We start from the raw sequence: 21380 nt of genomic DNA, 5'->3' as shown, positions 1-21380 counted from the left end.
TGCGGACTGTCGGTCTTTATGCCATGCGGCTGGCCAGCAACGATGTCGACATCGGTCAGCATTGCAACTGCGGAGCTTGGGTAAAACTTTCCTTTCCTCTTGGCATTTTCGAAATGCTTTTCCCAATGCTGCCCCCTAAAATGCAAAACAAAAGGCAAAAGTTGACACACCCCAAAAAAAAAAAAAAGAAAGAAAAGTTTACTACAAAAAACACGAAACAAACTTTAAGCATGCGGATGCAACCGCCTGGCGAAGGGACGCGGCAGCGGACAAGGATATTCGGACGCACATATACAAGTCAACTGAACAATTTCAAGTGCACTCTTATTTTATTCAGCTTTTTGCCTTTCATTTTGCCGCACACAACATGGAAGAACAACAACGGCCCAGGCAATGGCAAAAAACGTCATTCAAGAGATGTCCAGGCGACCAAATTCAATTATTTTATTTGATTAAAATATTAAGATGTAAATATGGTTCAATATCTCTTGGGGTTTCGCTGGTAATTCAATTATAAACTCAATTGGATTACAATTAAATTTAATAAGATAATCAATTATTTATAGTTTTAATTGAATTGATTAAAAACTAACAAATTGGTTTGGTTTTCCACTGAATTTTAATTCAACAAGTTTTGTAAGAAGCTAATTAAATTAAATATTAATAATAAATTAAACAAACCTTTATAAGTATTTTATTTTAAAGCATTTTTAAACCCTTAATTTTATCCTTAAATGTAAATTTTTGTCTGGTGCACAAGCAGGAATTCACTTGATGTTTTTTTGATGAAAATAATTGCAACATACTTTGCCGACGACTTTTCCACTAACAGAGGCCATGGTCACGTTGGCCCAAAACTAGACAACGCGGCGTATACGTATTGCGGGCTCTTGAGACGCCTTCCGCTCGGCATGGCATGGCATTTGCGCTTGAGTCCGAAATATAATTTGCTTTATTATATGCACTCAGTCGTCACAAATTGGCCGGCGCAACAATAAAACGTGCAGCAAAAGCAACAGAGATCGAGTTGGTGATGGCCGACACCGGAAGTGCAGGGAAAGAGGAAGCAACAGCAACAGCAGGAGGAAGCGGAAGCGGAAGAAAAAGGACAGGAGTGCGTTGTGTCTGGGGGGAAAGTGAGCAACTTGGATTTGATTGCAAGTTCCATGGCGTAGAAAGTAAAATGGCAAGTCACATATTAATATGCAGACCGAGTCCAGTCTCAACTTGCCCGTAAATCACCTGAAGAGAAGCCGCAGGAACTCCGAGTAACCATAAACTCAGAAGCTGGGAACTGGTGTTGGTACCACAGATACGCAACAGCTGTTAATTTGCTCTAGCAACTTCTCGTTTTGGCCGGGCGGCCGCCGCAAAAGTTCAAGTCAAAATGAAGATTTATTTGTCTGGCTGGCGGATGTAGTGGAGTCTCCATGATCACGTGTCTCATTGCAATTTCCGCAGCCGGATATTTGCCCAGCGTGCGAGTGGGGGGATTAGGGGACCGCCCTACTCCGTTTCTGAATCGGAATCGTAGCCAACTTTGCTACTAATTTGTTGCACAAACTTCCACTTCATTCCTATCTCCATTGCCATCGTGCCCTCTCATCGGCAGATGTCGGAGTGCCAAGACTCGATTTTAATGGCACTTGAACTATGGGTTGGCCGACGGCCTGAAGCACACAGATCTCTCTACTTATTTTTCTTGGTCAATTGCTTGATATGTGGTCAGCTAGAGATGGTTGCGTGAAAGGATTTGGTCAAAGGATATGGGAAAGAGGAGATTTTCTTTACAGGTAAGCTAAGAAGTGGCTACTTTTGAATAAATGCGAGAAAGTAAGAATTAAAGTAGTAAATAATAATGTTTTGCAACATTTTAAGCATCTAAGTACACTTTATTTAAATTATTTTAAAGATTTCCCCTTATTTATTATCCTTTTCAAACCCTCTCCGCTCTTACCCCATTTCCAGTTACAATATTTATGATATATGGACGCACTCCACGAGTATCCCTGTCCATCTAAAACTGGCCGTAACCCACTCCATGGCTCCGACTCGCTCGTGCTTCATCATTCACATGCCTGTCTGTCTGGCGGCTTATGTTTTGTGTTAATGAACAAGTCCAGGGCTGCAACCGGAGCTGTCTAGCATCTGTCTGTTGGTCCTACTGGCTCCTCCCGGCCCTAGCTTCAACTTCAACTCCAAAACCAGCTATGGTTCGGCAGGGTCGTGTCTATTACGTACTAAATTATTGTGTGTCCATGTCCGGCCACTGCCCAAATCCCTCTCCCATTCTCTTACCCGGCTGGCTGTCAATTTGAGGATTCGGACGGGCAGAAGGACACGCGGACAGATGGACACTAGAGTAGGCGACTTTTGACAGTCGTTGGCTCTGTTTGTCTGGCTGCCAAGTGAGTACGTGAGTGGTTCGTTTTAATTACGAATGACGGGGTACGAATTGAGTGTTGTCTTGTGCATTTTTAAAGCCTTGCCAGAGTCAAAAGTAGAGTCCTGAATCTCAGGGGAGACGGAGGATGGGCATGGGAAATAAATGCTTACTGCAAATGCTTAGCCCTGAATGCAGTCATAAATCTGTTTGCTTATCTGCTCAACGAGCTGAGTTGCGGGCTCCTCACAATTTACATTCCGGTTTTCCACGTCAGTTCACTAACGATCCTGCGGCACATGAAAGCGCCTTTAAAGCAGTTCTGTTACCATACATTTATTTTCAGTAGGGAAATATAGGATATAGATTTTAACATTTACTAAAATATTTCTTAATCAAAAATCATATTTACAGCTTGAGTACTCTTTCTTGAATTTATTTTTATGTCTGTATTGTTAAGAAAATTATCAGGAAAAAGGTTTTTTATATTTTCCCCTCTAAAAACATTTTTTTATTTGCATATCGCGTCTTTTTCCCGTTGTTGGTTATCCTTTATACAACTTTAACAATCTTATAAAAATATATATATTTTACGCCCTTTTGTTGGCACGTCAAAAGGGAGCAAAGGATTTGAAATTTAATGAACTTTTGTGTGCTCTTTTTTACACTCGCTTGGCTGCACATAAAAGAGCAGCTGGGAAAAAAGAAAGGAAAATGTGCGTGGCTCATTTGCGGGAGACATTCTTCAAGGGCAATATATACACATATGTATATGTAAAAATAAATTTGCTTATGTTTATTTTGATGTGTGGCGGCAAAAGGGCGTGAAATACGCCCCAAAAGGGAGACCAAAAGGGGCGGCAAAGGACAGAGACAGGAGCAGAAAGGATGAGCACTTTGCATAAAGTGTCATGCGTGAGCCGAAAGGATACGGCCAGGGTTTTATGTCAAATTGAAAGACAGGCCCAAAAAGCTCGGCTCGATTTCAATGCCAAAAAGCAACTAAAACCAGTAACACCCACACACATATACACGCCCACGCACACCCACACACACACGTATTCGCACACGCATTTTGCATAAATTATGCGGTTGTCTGTGACGGTGGACAAAAAGCTCAAAATGCATGACCCGTTGTCGTAGCCACACTCAGAGAAATATTCTAAAAATGTCTAAATTATACTTAAATCATTTAATAGAGATTTTAGTTTCCTAAATTACTTTCTTTTATTTTTTTGGTAAGTAAGATTAAGAATTATTAATGCATATATCACAATTAAAATACCATGAATTTTGGCATAAGAATGCACTTTTATCCGGTTTTTTCTGCAAGTGCATTTCGCCAAGCCCTTCTCCCGCCTGCGATCGTCATGGCAACAGGAATCAGGCTCTAAATAATTTAGCAACCGGAGCGGACAATAAAATTTCGAGCCCAAATGTCATACGCATGCATTTGCATATGATTTAGCCAGAGCCTGAAACAGGATCCGCATCCGAATCAGGAGCAGCAGCAGCAGCAGCAGAAGCAGCAGCACGATGCAGTTGCACTTGCAATCTGCCCCTGGAAATACCATTTGAAATTGATGCCAGCGGCAAGTCATGTGCGTCTCTGGTTTGTTTGTGCGGGGGATGCATTTACAGCATAATTTGTAAATGTTCGGTAGATATGCCCATCCATACAAGCACACAAAACACACAGGACTCCAAGTGCGTTACATTTGCAAACTTGTGTGCGTGTGCAATTTGTAGGAGAAATTGCACCAACAACTTTCGGGCTGTGGCTGCGGCCGTTCGTGTGTAATTTGTTTAGAAATTATATTTGATGATTTGCAAATTTGGCAAAATTGCTGGAATCGGAATAGGAATCGGAGTCCTTCCATTGTCCTAGCACTTTAACCTGGCCAAGTGTTCATTAGCCATCCTGGCAGCAGATGGCGCCATTCAGCAGGAGCAGACAATGGCAGCCAAAAGGCAAATTGCATGGAAATTGTGAAATATAATGCAATTATCCTGCCTCGGCTTGTTTGTGTGCTTGTGTGCGTGTGTCTCTGTGTCCATATTTATGCTTGTGGCCGTGTTGATCCCTTTTAACAATAAACTATTTACGCACACATGCGACTGGGTGGGCATGGCAACAACTGTGGCTTTTGCGAGTTAAAACGATTTGTATTAATTGTTAAATTGATATCCGAAATAAAAGCGATTAAACTCGTGTGTGTTGTGATGAGAGGAGAAAGCACCTGGGGGCGGGTGTGAATGCCAAGCCTTTATAATATTGACATTTCGTGGCAATTCTATTAATAAGCAGCATTGATACTAAGCCAATAAAGTTGCAAGTACATATTTGTGACAAGATTATCCCTGGTAAAAGATGTTTCTAATTAAATTATGAAATTGCTTGGTTGCAAGAAAATACTTGTTTTAAATGGTAAAAAGTATATAAATTCCGTCTTGCAGAGCTCTATCTTATTATACTCTTGATTTATGCCTTTCAAAAACCTGTAATCTTTTGGGAAATAGTTTACAACTTCTTTGGTTCTTTCAACCTTTTTTTCTTTCCTTTATTTATCCCTGTTTATTCTTACAAAGGATTGCAACACCTCTTAGAACATTACCATAAAATACGCATATAGACAGCGTGTTCGGTAAGGTCAACAATGTGTGGACATGGACTATGCTTTTGATGGTCTCCAACGTCCACTTTGCTCCTATTTCACCGTCCTCCCTGTAAAGGAAAAATTCCAGACTGTCTGCATATTTGATACTTTGATCATTTGAGATGCGATTGGTAGGAGGAAGGAGAGTGTTTTGGCCAAACAAGGAAGGAAGAAGTGTAAGCGACGATGCCAATCAGTTGGAACAAACGGCAGCCACCACCACATCATCATCATCCCCAGTCCTTTGGCAATGCTAATGTCCTGCATATAAGCGTTATTATGTGGCTGTCGCCTCATCCTGCCAAGCCGGCCAGTTCCACATGCAGTAATCTAATCATCATCTGGACCATCATCCGCTTTCATCCCCATCCTTGTTGCTCCTCTTTTCCCCGGTGACCAGTGCAACATATTGACCGGCACTTGTTTGCTCTTTTTATTATTGCCTTTTTCCCCAGGTTCCAACCCTTGACTGCTGGTCTACCCATCTGTGGATAAATTTATGCACATTATTTGTCCTGCTTGGCATGTCGCGTTGATTTTTGCGCAATCCTTTTGCACATTTCCAAATGCCATTTGTATGCAAACTAACTGCGCTTTATGCCTCCCTGGTCATCATGCTACGAGAGGACATGCCCTTCCTTCCCATCCTTATTCGTCTCCCTATCATAAGGATGATGATGATGATTTCGGACTTTGGCTGCCAAAGCAAGACATCAAAATGCAACAGGAGCGGAGCGGGTTGTGTGCTAGTGGGAGGGATTTGCGGATTTATGGCAATCCGGGATATAGTATCTCCATGTAGGAATCACCAATCCAGTGCCAATAGAAATATGAGACGGCAATGCGACAGTTTTAAATGAGACTTTCCTTCGAGGTAATGGATTAGTCCAGGAAATTGGTTTGTTTTGGGAAGGATATGTGTTGTTTGTTACATTTTATTTGGGTTTAAAATTATTTTGAAGCCAAAATGAAGTTTTAAATTGGTAATTTTCTTCTTAAAAGAATAATTTTTAAATAGATTTTCCTTTTACCAAAACTAAGCACTTTCCCGCCGTAAGCTCACCTCAGCTTACCTGTGCTTCCTTGCTTCTGATTGATTTGATTCCGCAAACTGTCTGCCCACTTTGTGGCTTGTATGGTATCTGTCTGCCTGCATGTGCTGGCCTTTTTTTTTTTGCTGCCATTGTGCCCACTTTCCACCTGCAGTTGACTTTGCTTTGGGCCAAGAACTCCGACGATTGGCAGCTGCACAGGTTCCCAGGTACGTTGCAAATCTCTTCGTTTTACGCATATTTTTAATGCGAAAAATGGCTCTCTATAGGTTTCTGTGTGTTTTGCGAAAAAGGGAAATTAGCATATTTGATTAATTTGTTTGGCATTTTGAGACCACTTTATATTCATGAATTTGCAAATTAGATGCTCTCGCATAAATGTGTTTTGGCATCGTTAAAATCTTCTGAGAGCCATTTTGCGGGCTTCTTTAATTGAAGTTGGTAAATAAACAAAAAAAAAACACAGAAGAAGTAGCAAGTGTGACTGATTTTCGGGGCGATAAATGGAGTGAAACTTTCTCGATAATTGGTGATAATTCTTGTGTGGCCGGGTCCCTCCTTTCCTTTCTCTGTCCTGTCAAATGTGCAACAGCTGCGGGCCAAGTTAAACAAATAATAAAGTTTTTAATTATAAGCAATGGCAGGGCGGAAAGTTTATTTTCTTTCTTGATCGCATCGAACGGAGAAAAGACTTCTTCGCAACTTATTCCCCTTCCATCGACCTCCGGCAACTTTTGCATGTGAGTGAGTGTGCAGAAAATGGAAGTCAATGAAATGAAATTAGTGCCAGAAGCAGAAATACACACGAGACAGTCCAAGGAGGGGATGGAGGAACAGCAACCGGAAGTGTTAGTTTCTGTGACATTTGCATGACCCCTTCGTCGCCGCTTCCGCTTCCACTTTGCCCCGCTCTTGGCGCCCGCAGCGAAGTCTTCTATATGCAATAAAAAGTTGGCCAGAAACTTATTGGTTTGCCTGAAATAATCAAGAAGCGGAAACTCAAACAATTTGCGGTGCGGCCGAAAGTGCAGCTCAACTTAGGGTTTATCCCAAAGTCCGGAAGACTTCCCTTCCAATTGGTCATTGACTTTGGGGCATTTGGCATTTCGGGTTTTCGCTCTGCGTGAGTGGAAAACTTTTTTTTTCCCCTTGCTCCCGCCCGCACATACAATGTTGCGCCATTGCTCAGGTACGATTTTCATCAATATAATATACGTGTATGTAGGGGCAGATCAGGAAAAGCCGGGAAATGGCTGAGTGAGTTGGAAAACTGCCACTGCGGCACTTTGCTTAATTATACAAAAAAAGAAGGCACGAGTAAGTCCTGATGAATACTTCCTATTTATAAATTATTTTGTGTGTTTTGAAGATGTACTCCAGGAAAGTACTTACTCAGCTTGTGGAATTAGCTATGTTTGTTTATTATTTATATTGTTTTTATACTTGTAGCGTTAGGAAGAACTTTTCAGATAAATAAATACATAAAACCAGCTCCCCCCCTTAAAGTAATAAAACTCTGTTATAGTTGCACTATTTAATTAGCATTTTTGTGTTGGCACTCGATTTTCAAAACTTAAATCCTTGACAGCCCCTCAAGGCTTTTAGCCCTGGCTAACCCGATCCTTTGAAGCAATTTTCTTTTGGTGCTTCTGTGAAGGAGCCTCGAATTTGCATTCCAACGTTGATGTTGTTCCGGCATCATCCCCATATCAATCGGGTCTCAACCCCTGCGATTACCAGTTGCCCAAGGGCCAACGCACAACACACACACACACAGTGGCAGTGTGGCAAAGGAGTTTTTGTGATTTATCTAACGAACTAAATGGAAGCAAGCTCAACTCGGCGTCGCACTTGGTTACCAAATATATATATATGCAACATTCTGCTTAAGTGTTTTTTCAGCAGCATTACTTTGCCCTCTCACACCGATACGTACATGTCCTAAGAGCACGTAAGTATATGTGTGTGTGCTGAAGTGCAGTGAGTCCTGAATTTTCCCGACTCGCCCTCGGGCCCATGAAACTTTTCAAGTGTTAACGAGTTTTGTTGCACACATGTGTCGATTGCATACGTAGTGCACTTAACTCGCAAACTTGAACGACATTTAAGCATTTGCCAATTGTTGTTGCTTTGGATATATACCCATACATATATAGTAGAACAACAACAACAAGAGCAGCAACAAGAACAGCTACAAAGAGATACCAAAGTGAAAAGAGTACGACAAGTGGCAAACTGATAGCCGTCCCGCTGCCAAAGCTGCTGCTGCTGCTGCTGCTGCTGATGGTGTTGTTGTTATTTGCCAGAGAAGGAAATTTGATTTTGTGCAAAAACAATTTGCATCTTAATTGTGTGCCACATGCCAAAAGCTGGGAAAGCTGGAAAAACTAGAGAATCTGGCAAAAACAGCTGACAAAGGGGGAAAGAAGAACGAGCTAGTGCCATTAAGTATAGCATCGGTTACAAACTTCTCTTTAATTACTGTTGATCACTTTCGACCGAGAATAACTTGAATTTACTCCAATTTATTACAAGTTTATTTCATTGGCATTGAAATGGAAATTCATTGGCTGGATTTTAGGCCAAGTTTTTAGAAATTTATGACTGCCGTCTCTGGCAGGAAAAACGAGAGATATTATTCATTGCAAATATGTTCATTTGTGTACTGATAAATTGACTTCCTTGCTGTATTTTTCAATGGAGAAATTCCACAAAGTTATGGATTTTGGGCCTTAGGAACTTTATTAAATAGGAGGAGTGCTATGTTATTTAAATTAGGTCTAAAAGTAAGGTTTTAGAGGAAGCTCCCTGGATTTGAATAAGGAATACCTAATTTCAATAATTTAGTTTAGTAAAAATTAGCTTTAACTTTAATTAGAGATTTATGTTAAATATTTCTTTACAGTATAAAACAATGTATTCCCTACCAAACCTAAGAAAAGTAAATTTAAATGGTCTTTGTTTATTTTTGTTGAACAAACTCAGCCAGCAAATCAAGTGATCAACTGAAGATGAGGCATTGCTCCCCTGACACTCTCCATTATTTGTCGGATATTAGCAAAAAAAAAAAAAAAAAACAGAATTCCTAACATTTTTGGGCTGCCATTTTCGGGGGGTTCACATTCATTCCATTTGCCGCACTCCCACAGCGTTTCTGGCAATTCAAATCGAGCTGGTCTACTCAGCCACAGTCGAAAATATGTTCATTTCTACATCTGCAGCCCATTTGGGGCTTCCTCTGTCTGTCAGAGCCACGCCCTACGCCCACAAAAACACACATACGCCCCGTTGTAACAGCTCTTTTTCCATCTTTCCCTTCTGCGTGTGCGTTCTTCTTTTTTCTCGTTTTTTTTTTTGCAGTTACAAATTATGCTCATATAAATTTTTATAAAACATTTCTGCCGTTGCCATTTTATTTTATGTTTCTTTTTGTTACAACTGCGTCTCACACACACACACTCTGGGTGGAGTAGGCAGCGAACAAACGCCTTTTCAGTTCAGTTCCTTTCAGTTTTTCCAGCTTTTCCGCTGGGTGGTCCGTCTCGGTGTCTGCAGCAAAAATGAAGAGCAATTCACACTTGAAAAGTTCCAGCATGCGTTTTTTAAGTTGCCCCAAACAACTATTATATGGCTCCCGCCCTTTGGGCTCACTAGTGCGATTTCTTTTTTGCTTTTCTCTCGCTTCTTTTTTTTTGGGGCCATCTGAACCTCTGAATATTAAGCAAAATGTGTGGGAATATGACGCAGTTCTTGGGACCATAAAAAAGGGTTCGGTGGGCCTTTGGCCTGTTTATTTGCCTAAGCTGACTAATTTAATATGCATAAATGCCGGCACATGTTTCATAAATGGCATTTTAAAGCGGCGCCCTAGCCGAAAATGGCTTCATTATCCTTCCCAGCTCTGAACTAATGGTTGACCCCGGAACTGAGCCCAAAAGGCTGAAACTGAACTGACTAAATATGTATATACTCTGGAATACATTTTAGCTTAGTTTGAATTCTTATTTATTTTATGTAATAAATTTTATTATATTTTATTGTGAAATTAAATGATTTCTTAAAATACAAGTACGTGCATTAAATATTTCTCGTTTAAACACTGCATTTGATTGTGCTGTGTGTAGTACATGTTACATGCTTCCACTTCCGGTTTGTGCAGACGACGACAAATGTACTTCCGCTTTCTGCTGCAGCAGCGGCAAAAAAACTGTTGCATGCTTTTGTGCGCAGCCAGTGAGATTTGCCAACAATGAACTCGAAATTAAATGTCATAATTAAACCAGTCACACAGCCGGGCATGGCAAATGCTAAACTGGGAAAATGGCAAAATGCTAAAGTGTCCAAAATGGCTACTGGCAACTCGGGCAATTGTCACAAACGCTGGCGATAAGCCGCAGTCTCTGACAGTTAGACGCCGTCCAGACAAAACATCTGCTTAAACTCTGTGCCACAATGTGTGCATTACCCATTCTCAACGAAAACAAAATACCAGCGGGTTTTACCATCCTGAGACAATGGCCCCCGGGTGGTCTCATCCCGGCTTTGGCCAACGGCTTGTGGCTGTCATTTTTATCTCTGGCCCATTGTCGCTTGCACAATGGAGTCCAAAATTTGTGCGTCATTATCATTTCGGTGAGGCTTTGCCTAGTCCTGTAAGGTTTTATATATATTTTTTTGTTGCCCTCAAATTGATTTGTCTTCTCGCTCGGCACGTACTCTGCCCTCTCTTTCTGTCCGTCAGTCAGTCAGGCAATTTGCATTTCGTCGCGTTTGAATTGCGCGGCACGTTGTTGCCTATTTGAATTATGTCAATAGAATTGCGTCTTCAATAAATGTCAATAGGCGGTGGATTGATGAAAGCCGAAATTTACAGCAACAGTTTTTATTTATTTTACTGCGAAATGATTGAAGTACAGTGAACACAGCATTGAAATTACAATTTTAATGTATTTTCCTATAGATCTTTTACAAAAGTAATACCTAAGTAAATGAAGTACCTATTTATTGGTGGATACACTTTTTGAAAACACTTTAATTCCATTATATATACTAGGATTGGTAACTCTATATAAAAAGCCAAAATCCCCCACACGGCATTACATTTCCAATCTTATTTTTGCTTTTATTAACAACACTTTATGGGAAGACCCAATAATATTTTGCTTTCAAACAGAGAGAAAGCCAAGTAACAAAGCCAAGCAATGGGGATGGCAATCGTAGGAGAAATAAAAGCTTATTGATTGCACCGGCGGCTAACACAATAGCTCTGAAACTAAAGCTTCACAGTGCAATTCGAAAACATAACAAAGGTTGCGATATATAAAAAGGGACCAAAGGGTGAGAAATCAAAGGTAGAAATGTGAAAAATTCAATGTAAACTTCAGTGCCGGAAAGCCAAAAACAATCAAACATTTTATTTAGTTTCCGTTGTGATTTTCCACTTTCTATACTCAAAGAAGAGCGTTGGTCAGGAAATACTTCTTGCTGTTTAAAACTATTTGGGTAAGCTTCAATTTCTTCCTATTTAAATTGTGTTTTAGGTGTTTTGCCCGCTTGGTTAAATGGCTTCATCTCTGACCGTCAAAATCCCCGCTCGGCACTTAACGCTTTGCCCTCATAGCCTGCTTAACGTTTAATGGCAACCCAAATGGCAGTTTTGCCTCCTCCATTCACGACAACATGTTTACAGCACAGTCCGTAGTGCGGCGGAGTAGGAGTAATAAAAAGAAATTATAAAATAATATTAACAATCCAGCAGCAACATTTAGAGCCGGACATGGAGCCAACAAAGTGTGTAAAGTGTAGCCAGCTGAGAAAAACACGAAAAATGGGTGACTAACTTTGGCAAGACGAAGTTTGGAGACTCTTTATAAAATAAAAATCTAAGTTTTTTGTTAGGAAATATTTATTTAATGTTATTTAAATAATATTATAATTTTAAAGAATTATTTATTGCAAATAAATGCGATGAGAGAGCCTTGTTACGAGTGTTTAAGTGCTCGTAATGAAGGATTAATATTATTTTTTTCTTATAACCCAGTTTTAAAGGTAACCAAAATTATATACTTGAATGATTATTATATTTCAAAAAATTATACAACTCCTTAAAAGGGTATTAAAAATAAGGAAAACAAAAATGGAATGAAATGGCAAGCCCTGGCATTTTACATTTATGGTTATGTGGGTGCAGCAGCTACACATGTATGTGCGAAGCTTAGGGGCTAAACTGCTGGAAAATAAAAGGATTGGAGAAAGGGGTGTGTGCCACTGCACACTGGTTGCATTAAAAGTGCACGTGTAATTAAGGTCAGCATCGTCGTCCAGCTAATTGGCCGAGCTGTACGGCAAAAAGGTCCACAGCAACTTTGTTGGTCATAACTAAATTTGTTTTTGTTTCCCCAGCCTAGGGCACTCTCTGTACATACTATACTAGAGTCACATGTGGAGCCACGATTCCTGGTATCCTGTTTCCTATATCAAAACCGCAAAAAGCTTTTAATCCGAGGCCAGGTAGTACTGGACAGTTGGACTCGTAAAGCCTTATCATAATCTCCATGACTAAGGGGAGGCATAAAGCCTATTCGACTGCGCAGAACAATGACTATAAGTAATTGTGTCTATAAGCTGGTGTAACTATAGTAATCGTTAGTTAAAGGTTAAGCTCCTTTAACTATGTCCTTAATCCTTAAGGAAACCATATAGTTTTTAGTTAAAAGAAAAAGCATTTGCTTTATCAGTAAGCAGCTTCATTTTCTTTTTTAAACTTAAGAATTTATCATAAATTAATATAAAAAGGAATTTAACATATAGGTAATGATAAAAATATCGATAAATATAGATTAAAGACAGATTATTTATTATTATTATTAGAGTTAATATGGAAATAGTAATATTTTATTAGAATTATTAGATTAACTTTGGAAATATTTCATAGTTATGTAAATATATGTTACTAAATATATATTATTTTATACATTCTGCTACTGGGTATCAATCCTTCCCTTTCCTTGACTGAATGTCCCTATTTTCAGCACAACTCATGATGACATATATCTCACTTTACTTTCCCTTACATTAGACTATATATTCTCCTATAAAAATACACACACACACACAAACATGGTGTCTATTACTCAGGAAAAGCCACAAGCCACACACACACACATCCCGAAAAAAGGGAGGAACAACTTTTATAATAAAATTATTTGTTTGGGCACCGAAATAGACAACTTTTCAGCCGTACATTTCATTTGTGCGAAATGTCACTCCGGGGCATACTTTTGCCGAAAACAACCTACAACCCAGGACGAGGGCCGGGACAGGACAAATGTTTTGGCAAATTCTCAGCTTCAATTCGGGAGCCCCCGTCCTGTGGGGGATTCCTCCTCCACAATTAAACACTTGCTGGCTGGCTAAACATTTGCATTTAAATAAAAATGCATTGGATTTTGTTGGCGCTTTTCATTAGCCCCGAGTATCCTTCCGTCTGCTTACTTGTCTGCCTTTCTGTTTGGCTGCCTGGCGCCCAAAGTGACTTTCAATGTAAACGTCGGGAGCTTTGTGCTGTTGACATTTGTGCGCCGCCAGACGACGACGACGACGTCGTCACAAACAACGTCACGAACTCACAGCCAGGCAACGTCACAACATCCCATTCCCGGTGACACAGACGACGGCAACAATTTGCGATAAACATCTCAGCGGTATGCAAATCCCTTTTAGGAATTGCACAGGAGAGCACTCCAACTAAAGAGCTGCCGGCGGAGAGGGAAAAAAGTGGGACGAGCCAAAGGACTAAGCCAAGAGTTAACCATTAAGCATTCTAGAAATTCACATTCAATGCGTTCCCCGCAGGGAATAAGCGGACCAGCGCCAGCTAGTGAAAATTAGTATTAAGAAGCCATTACGATTTCATACAGAGTCAGATAAAAATTAAAAATTTGTTCTTTCCGTCAAGCGAGTCAAACCGTGCAATTCGACTCAAAGATCGTGCACTTCTGATTGGCATCGCTTACGCGGTCTCCTTGGCTCTCGTCCTTGATTTGGATGGATTCTAAAACATCTCCTAAAGTCTACTTATCGTAAAAGCGCCGCCAGTAGGCCCACACGTCACACAAATTGGCCGTCTTTTCGCACTCGCACGGCGGTATGGGATCGAGCAGGCCCACTGGCTTGCACTCCGAGAAGCTCGGGTACTGGGTGCGTCGCTTCTTGCAGCAGGAAGGCGGAAATATTTGTTTACAACTCGGGTCTGCCCGCGCAGGTTTGCAGCCAGGCGCCACGATCTTGCAGCAGGGCCACTCCGATCGCTTGATATCGACTAACTTCTCGGGCTTTCTGCGGCCCGCGGCCTTAACATTCGTGGCCTCAACGCAATCCACCTTGGTTCGACTCCGAGCCAGTTTGCGCCGCGGCCGATTGGGATAGCATTTCTTCATCTGGACAAACTTGTTCGGCAGAACATAACACTCGCACCAGGTGCGCTGGTACTTGCGCTTCTTCTTGTCGCTGGGCGTGTAGTGGTCCAGGTCCATGGGCAACTCTTCCATGCCACAGGGGTCGTCCAGGCATTCCTCGATCATGAGCTTGAGCCGCGGCTGGTTGCATCTGTTCTCCGAGCGAATCAATGCCTTGTAGCAGGGCTCAGCTTCAGGAGGATTCTCCTTCAACAGCTGAAGACGCCGCTTACGCATGCCAAGCTTCTTATCTAGGGCATACGTGCGCGTTATCTTCATTGCTGTCGTCTTTTTTTCCTGCGCCATCAGCGAACGCGACAGGAACTGCCGAAAACTGATCATAACTATATATGTTTTTTACAATTTTGAATTTAGAAAATTTTGTCCAAAAAAAAGGAAGAGCCAAAAAAGAGACAATCGTTCACATGCTCACCGCTCTGCGTGTTGAAACCGTATGAGTTTGGGTATAGCAACAAACTGCTGACAGGGGCTTGGCTCGGAAATCCAAGGCTTACTTGGGCGAAGCTTCTCATGGGTCCATGGATTTTTCGGAAATAGTTTATTTTGGTTTTATTTTATTCAATTTCTGAGTGTTCTGCTGTTGAAAAGTAGATTCAAGGCAGCCATGCCTAATATTAAACGAAGGTAAAGGAAGATCTTGAAATTAATTAAATCATTAAATTAACCATCGAAGAAAATAAGTGGGCATACTATCATCTACATATATATTGCTTTGTTAATCTTTCTATAAATATATAAATATTTCAGAATATCGTAGAGTCTTTCAATTGTCTAACAATATTAAAGGGAATTGAATACTTTCCCATATTCCCCTTGTTTTTATGAATTCTTTATCTTTCTATATAAATACCCTTCGAAACTAAAGATGTCTCGTAGATGTTAATGATGTACCTAAGATGTTCTTTAATATTGTATAGAAATACATTCTTAGGAATAGACATTTTTTAAATAGAATATCATAGAGTAATAGTATTTCCCCATCTTTTATATTATTATAAAACCCTCAAATCAAAATGCTTCTATTAAGGAATATACTAATGTATTTAATGATTTGCTTTAAAAGAAATCCAAGCTCGAATCTCTCCGAAGTCGCCACTTGCCGAAATTTGAAATTTTAGATTTTTCCCCTTTCGCCGTTTGTGAAGTAGATGCAGAGATACCATCCCGGTTGCCATTGAATCACCACAATAACTCAGACGACCTCCGCCAGAGATCCCTATTTGCATTCGTCTAAGCCCGTGTCAAGCTTCTGGCAGGGCATTCGCCTGTTCATCGCTCTGAACCTGAACATATCGCACATGGAGGGCACTTGCAGGCAGCGGCACTCGATCGGCCGGCTGACTGTCAGCTCCTCGTGTTGGCACTCGGAAAAGCTAGGGTACAGACACGGCCTGCGCCTACACCTTTTATGGCGCGGGGCTAGCCGACAGTTGACTTGAGTGTTATGCAGGGGACCACAGCCGCAGACCTGGATTTTGGGACACCGGTTATCCGTTTTCTCCAATTTGCAGGGCATGGGATAAAGCGTCTTACAGGGCGCCTTCTTTTCTATCTTATCACACTTTCCCAATACACGATAGGATCTCTCTGGTGGGACCTTGCGGCAGCAACGCTTCTTCTTGCCGATAGAGCACTCGACCCAGTATCGATCGAACTTTCGATCCAAGCTGGCACTGGGTCTGTACATGGTGTCGTCCAATCTGACGGCCATTAAGCATGGATCCAAGCACTCTGGCTTGAAGGGGATATCGCATCTGGCGTATTTACCCAAATCCTTTGGATGCTGCAGCGCCAGCTGTCTGTCCGTCCTGCAGGGCTCCAACTGCCGGTAAAACTTGGGCACTGGCTTTTGTACGGGTCTGCATGCCTCCGATTTGGTCTTGCTTGGCCGGTATTTGAAGCACTTCTTATGCTCTGACTCGGAGTGAGTGTGACGGAGTACAGCTGGAGCTGCATCATTGATCAGGAGTTTGGGCCGCAGTGGTGTCGAATTTTTAATCAAAATATTTTTAACCAAAAACATGACGAAACGCTAATTTTGAAACGGTTTCGAGGTTAAGGTTGGGAGAAAAAAAATTTTGGTTGTTTGTGGCGAAAGATGGAGTTGGATCTAAGCCTAGATCCCTAATGCTTATAGGTAGTTGACGGGGAAGTAAGGTCCTAAGCTACCTTGATTTGTTATTTTGTTTACGTTGGAATTCTGGAAAATTTGTGAATCCCTGCCATGTTGTTCCTGCATTTTTCGGAAGCTGTCGCGCATCGCACACGTTCCGGAGTATGCTCCAAATGGGTTTTCCTTGTCTATTCTGAAGTTAATTGCCAAATGCATTCGATGCCGTCTGCCTTGATTTGCCAGGAAACAATAAAAAAAAATATATATACAGACATGGCCTTCACTTTTCCTGCATTTCGGGCCCAACTTGTTTGCAAGTTAAATGCAAACAGAGCGAAGCACGAAATAAAAAGAAAAATCCAATTGAAATCGCAGTTTCCCCCACTGGCAAAAAAACTCAAACAACAGAAATCCACTAGAATAAGTATACGCTCCAGGGGCAGTTTTCGCTTTTACGCCGATACTTTCATTGGGCTCGATGCCCCGAAAGCCTCGTGTACCCAGCCTGAGTGGCCATGCATGAGGGAGCCCATAAAATTGGGTCAATTGCTGTTAACAATTTGGCAGCGCAATCTTTTTGGCCGGTTTCGATTTCAAGGCGTTCCCCAAAACACAAAAAAATCAAGAGAACGAAAACAAAAAAATATCAACGCGGGCCCATAAAAAACGAGCACGTACGGGGGCAAAACCTTTTGCAAAAAACAATTTCCGCATAGAGTTGTTGGCCAGGAAAAACGATGCTGCTGCTGCAATCGCAGCGAACCCGCGGGAAAAGCGCGGTGGAGTGGAAAAGGGGGCAGTCTAAGCGGGGGGGAAATGCTCAAGTGGATGCTACAAAGTTGAACCAAGTGGACCCAGTGGTCAGGGGCCTGTACGCTAATTAATTAGTGCATTTTGTTTGTTATTCATTGTACGAGAGCATTTCAAGCAGGGCCGGCTTAGTTTCCCAAAAGGGCAGCAGTCAAGTTTCACTCCCCCAGCCGACTTTCAAGAGCTGTTGGCTCATAAAGGATCGTGCTGCATCCACCAGCTGGGCCATCACTTTCCCTAATCAACTGCTGCCTGGTTGAGAAGTCGACCCCAATACGCCAGCTTTTGTTGCCTTTGAGTGACTGCCAATGAAGTTGTTGCCTCTGACAGAGCCACCCTTAAAGCCGAAATGGACTGCTCTGCACTCCCCCTTCCAAATGATTTCATTTACTTGCAATCAATGAAATTGCACTGATGCAATTTTGTTCTGGCCCCCCAAAATAAACTGCAGAGGAGGAAGGGAGCTCGGTAACGGACTGAGGGATTCACGGAATGCGAATGGCAATGGCAAGAGTAACAGCTGAAGTAAGAGCAACTGCTGGCAGAGGGGTCACCTCAGTCTGGCTGACACGCGTGCCTGGCAGCCGTGACAGGATTTGGTTGGCAGCCGGGAGCAGCGGCTAATGTCTGGCGACAGTCCGTATCCGGATCCCCGGGAATACCCGTGGAATTTCTCATATCGCAGCCAGACACGTAGCCTGCAACTGTGTGTGGACTGTGGATTGGGTTCGAGACGGAGAGAGATTTGTGAAAGATGTCAGGGCAACGCTGTGCCAGAGTCGAAAAATGAGCAGGAATCGTAGGCGGAGGTGAGTGTAGCCCGCGACGACCCTCTGTGGAACTACCTTGTCCGTCTCCTCCTCCAGCCATTCCGACATTGCAACGTCCTCGGAGGAAGAACAGACCGCTGCTCCTGACGAACCAAATGCAAATCGCGAGGCGATTCCTACTCTGTCAAGTCGGGAGAATGACAATGGGACGGCTGCTGACCGCCAGCAGCCTTCTTGGGAGCTTGATGTGGCTAAGGCGGGCTGCAGCTCCTCATCGTCGACCCACAGCACGCAGGGGGAGCCAACTAGAGTTTTGTTTTACAATATTCGCAGTCCCTCTGCTAGACGACACTTTCCCCACATACTTGTGGAGGCATCGAAGGAAACTAAAGACAGGGAAAGCGATGTCAACGCTCCGCAGGAGAAAGCTGATCCCCCATATAGAACCGATATAACGGAGCCCATATCTGAGTTGCCTTATTTGGAGCCCAAATTTACCCAGCCTAGTCGAGATGCAGATGAAAAAGAGCCTTCATTCTCATCAGAGCCCAGCTGGACAGGCTCTCTTTGGTCGAGGATGTCACGCCTGATAAGCTCCGCTAAGTCAAGATCTGAGTCGAGCTTAGAGATGGCTCCTTCACAAGGCGGGGTGAGCCTCAGCGAAATGGATGAATACGATAGGGAGGAGCCACTTATTACCAAGACGCAGAAGTATTACAAGAAGAGTAAGTGGAAAACTAATTACAAGGAATAGTTGCTCAAGCTAAACCTAAGTAATTGGTATGTTTTTTTGGTAGGACCCACTTTAATCCCGATTTTCGATGACTCTGAGGAGTCGTCTCTTGTTTCTTTTGAGAGGCAAAATAATGATTTACCTTTCAAAAGAAATACTTTACTCTCGGCGGACATCGATTCACCGGAAGTCTTAAGCGATTACACAGCAGAGCCGCGGATAGCAAACCTTGCGGATACACCTTTGAGCTCCGAAGAGACACCTAGCGCGGTAGTCAGCGACCGGAATCTGCCCGAGGGTACGGTTTTTGTAAGTCAGTGGTTTGCCAGATGAACCGCTGATCCGTTGACCTTGTGTCGTCCGCAGATTTACATGGTGATACCGCCGGACGGTGGCTATGGCTGGTTAATCATGGTGATTGGCTTCTTGTGCCAGCTGATTGTCGACGGCATCCTCTTGTCCATTGGAGGCATCCTGCCGGAAATTGAACAGGAGTTCAATGCCATCAAGTCCCAAATGGTGTTGGTGGGTAGCGTCCAGATTGGCTGCTACTACCTGAGCGGATCCTTTGCCAGCATTCTGATCAATCGATTCGCCTTCCGGCCAGTGGCCATCAGCGGAGCCTTGTTATCCATGCTGGCCGTCGTCGCCGGCAGCTTCAGCCCAAACCTCTACGTACTGATCCTGGTCTACAGTGCGATTGGTAAGCTGGGTCGAGAGTACATTACTTGGCTAAATAAAAATAGTTGAACCCGCAGGTGGCTGCTCCCTGAGCCTGATATGGTGCAGCTCGCAGCTGATCGTGGCCTGCTACTTTGAGCGCTATCGTCCGGTGGCCAATGGCTTCGCTTGCAGTGGCGTCGGAGCCGGGGCCTGCGTATTCTCGCTGCTCAACAACTGGCTGGTGCCGATCATTGGCTGGCGGAACATGCTGCGAGTGCAGGCGGGCGCACTCTTGTTGGTCGTGCTGATGACCATCGCATACGTGGAGGTTCGCCCCGTCAAGGTGGGCATGTTGCCGGAGAATATTCTGGACTCGAGTTCGGATGAATACTACGGAAACTTCTACGTGCATTACTACTTACGCGGGTCCCAGAAGACCCCAAGTTCCAAAAGCTTGCTTAGCCTTTATGATCCAGACCAGGACCAGAGCAAGTGCTGCCCTTGCTGCAGAAAGTGCCTAAAAAGGCGGCGGGAGCGCAAGGAGCAGGTGCGTCGCGAAAAGAAGCGCAATATGATTATCCGGACGTCATACATTGAGCGCGAGGATCTCTTCTACACGGGACCCGCCGAATATGAAAAGCCGCACTCAAGGGAAACCCTCGAGGGCAAGGAGATCCAGCTATTGGGATCGGAAAAGAGTGTAAGTAGTGACTTCCATTGTATCCATTAGTTGTAACTTCATGACTGCCCGGCAATACAGACCCAACAGGCCAACTATGGCATTCAGCATATCAACAAGGGCGAGGATAGAAGAGCTACGGCTGAATCTATCGAAAGAGGAGTCCCAAAGAAACGCTGTGTGGAGAGCAAGTTCATGAGAATGCTCTCCCGTCTCTTTGACTATCACCTCTTCAAACAGTTCGAGTTCCGGATCCTGGTGGTCTCCGCATTCCTCTATCCGATGGGCTTCAACATACCCTTTGTCTACTCCAAGGCCCGCACCAAGATTCACAAGGACTATGCCAACTTGATAACCCCGGCCATTGGATTTACCAACTTTACCTGCCGTATCATCTGCGGTTTCGTGGCCTATAAGCGACGGACCTGGACAACGAATATATGCGGCGGGGGCTTGGTCTTTGGTGGCTTCTTTGTCTTCTTGAGCGCCTTCTTTGGCCAGGATCTGGTGTGGTTCCAGATGCTCTACGGGATCTGTTACGGCGTGGCACCAGGTGGGTAAACCTTGATTTACTGTGGATTTTTTTTTAGTAATTTGAATTTAAATTTAGCTGTTTACGCCACTCTGCGGGCCATAATTTACGTGAAATATCTGGGCCTGGCCAAGCTCACCAATGCATTTGGGATCACAGCTCTGGCCATGGGCATTGGCGTCTTTAGCGGCACAACAATTGCCGGGTGGCTGGTGGGCGATAGTCTCAATTACACGGCGGCCTTCGTATTTGCCGGATTGTGCCTCATGAGCTCCGGAATGCTGAAGCTTATGTTGCCGTCGTTGGTTAAGTGTCACTATCGGCAACTGAACAGGAAGCGGAAAAGCAGCCGCAAAACTGTACGGCCAAGAAAATTGGAGCTGGTTCAGTGAGGAATTGTATTTATTTTGAGATTTGGATTTAGTTAACAAGAGATGTAACAATTTTCCTACCTTTTCACCTTTTGTATAGTGTTAAAAAATTGGAAATAAATGATTTTATATTACCTTTT

At 43.0% G+C, this 21380-nt stretch overlaps 3 protein-coding genes across 5 annotated transcripts; 1 reads left to right on the top strand and 2 right to left on the bottom strand.

The window, feature by feature from the left end:
- Nucleotides 1-13927: 13927 nt before the first annotated feature.
- LOC108076218 (uncharacterized) lies at nucleotides 13928-15022 on the bottom strand. Its single transcript, XM_017168960.3, has one exon. The coding sequence runs from the start codon at nucleotides 14888-14890 to the stop codon at nucleotides 14165-14167; it is 726 nt and encodes a 241-aa protein (XP_017024449.1). The 5' UTR covers nucleotides 14891-15022; the 3' UTR covers nucleotides 13928-14164.
- Nucleotides 15023-15586: 564 nt separating this feature from the next.
- LOC108076217 (uncharacterized) lies at nucleotides 15587-16704 on the bottom strand. The gene has a single exon (XM_017168958.3). The coding sequence runs from the start codon at nucleotides 16590-16592 to the stop codon at nucleotides 15786-15788; it is 807 nt and encodes a 268-aa protein (XP_017024447.1). The 5' UTR covers nucleotides 16593-16704; the 3' UTR covers nucleotides 15587-15785.
- Nucleotides 16705-18145: 1441 nt separating this feature from the next.
- Targ (Tarag) lies at nucleotides 18146-21374 on the top strand. 3 transcript variants are annotated; one of them, XM_070284557.1, is made up of 7 exons: nucleotides 18146-18301; nucleotides 18359-18987; nucleotides 19060-19304; nucleotides 19362-19698; nucleotides 19742-20358; nucleotides 20419-20890; nucleotides 20948-21374. In XM_070284557.1, exons 1-7 carry the CDS (start codon nucleotides 18279-18281, stop codon nucleotides 21259-21261), a joined length of 2637 nt encoding a protein of 878 aa, XP_070140658.1. In that variant the 5' UTR covers nucleotides 18146-18278; the 3' UTR covers nucleotides 21262-21374. The 3 variants fall into 3 exon arrangements, with proteins under 3 accessions (XP_070140658.1, XP_017024367.1, XP_070140659.1); XM_017168878.2 differs by having other exon boundaries at nucleotides 18147-18301; nucleotides 19754-20358; XM_070284558.1 differs by lacking the exons at nucleotides 18146-18301; nucleotides 18359-18987 and having other exon boundaries at nucleotides 19168-19293.
- The last annotated feature ends 6 nt before the right edge of the window (nucleotides 21375-21380 follow it).

Source organism: Drosophila kikkawai, chromosome 2R, assembly GCF_030179895.1.
Source record: "Drosophila kikkawai strain 14028-0561.14 chromosome 2R, DkikHiC1v2, whole genome shotgun sequence".
NCBI lineage: Eukaryota > Metazoa > Arthropoda > Insecta > Diptera > Drosophilidae > Drosophila > Drosophila kikkawai.
The sequence above is the reverse complement of the archived record's forward strand: the minus strand, read 5'-3'. Positions and strand labels throughout refer to the sequence as shown.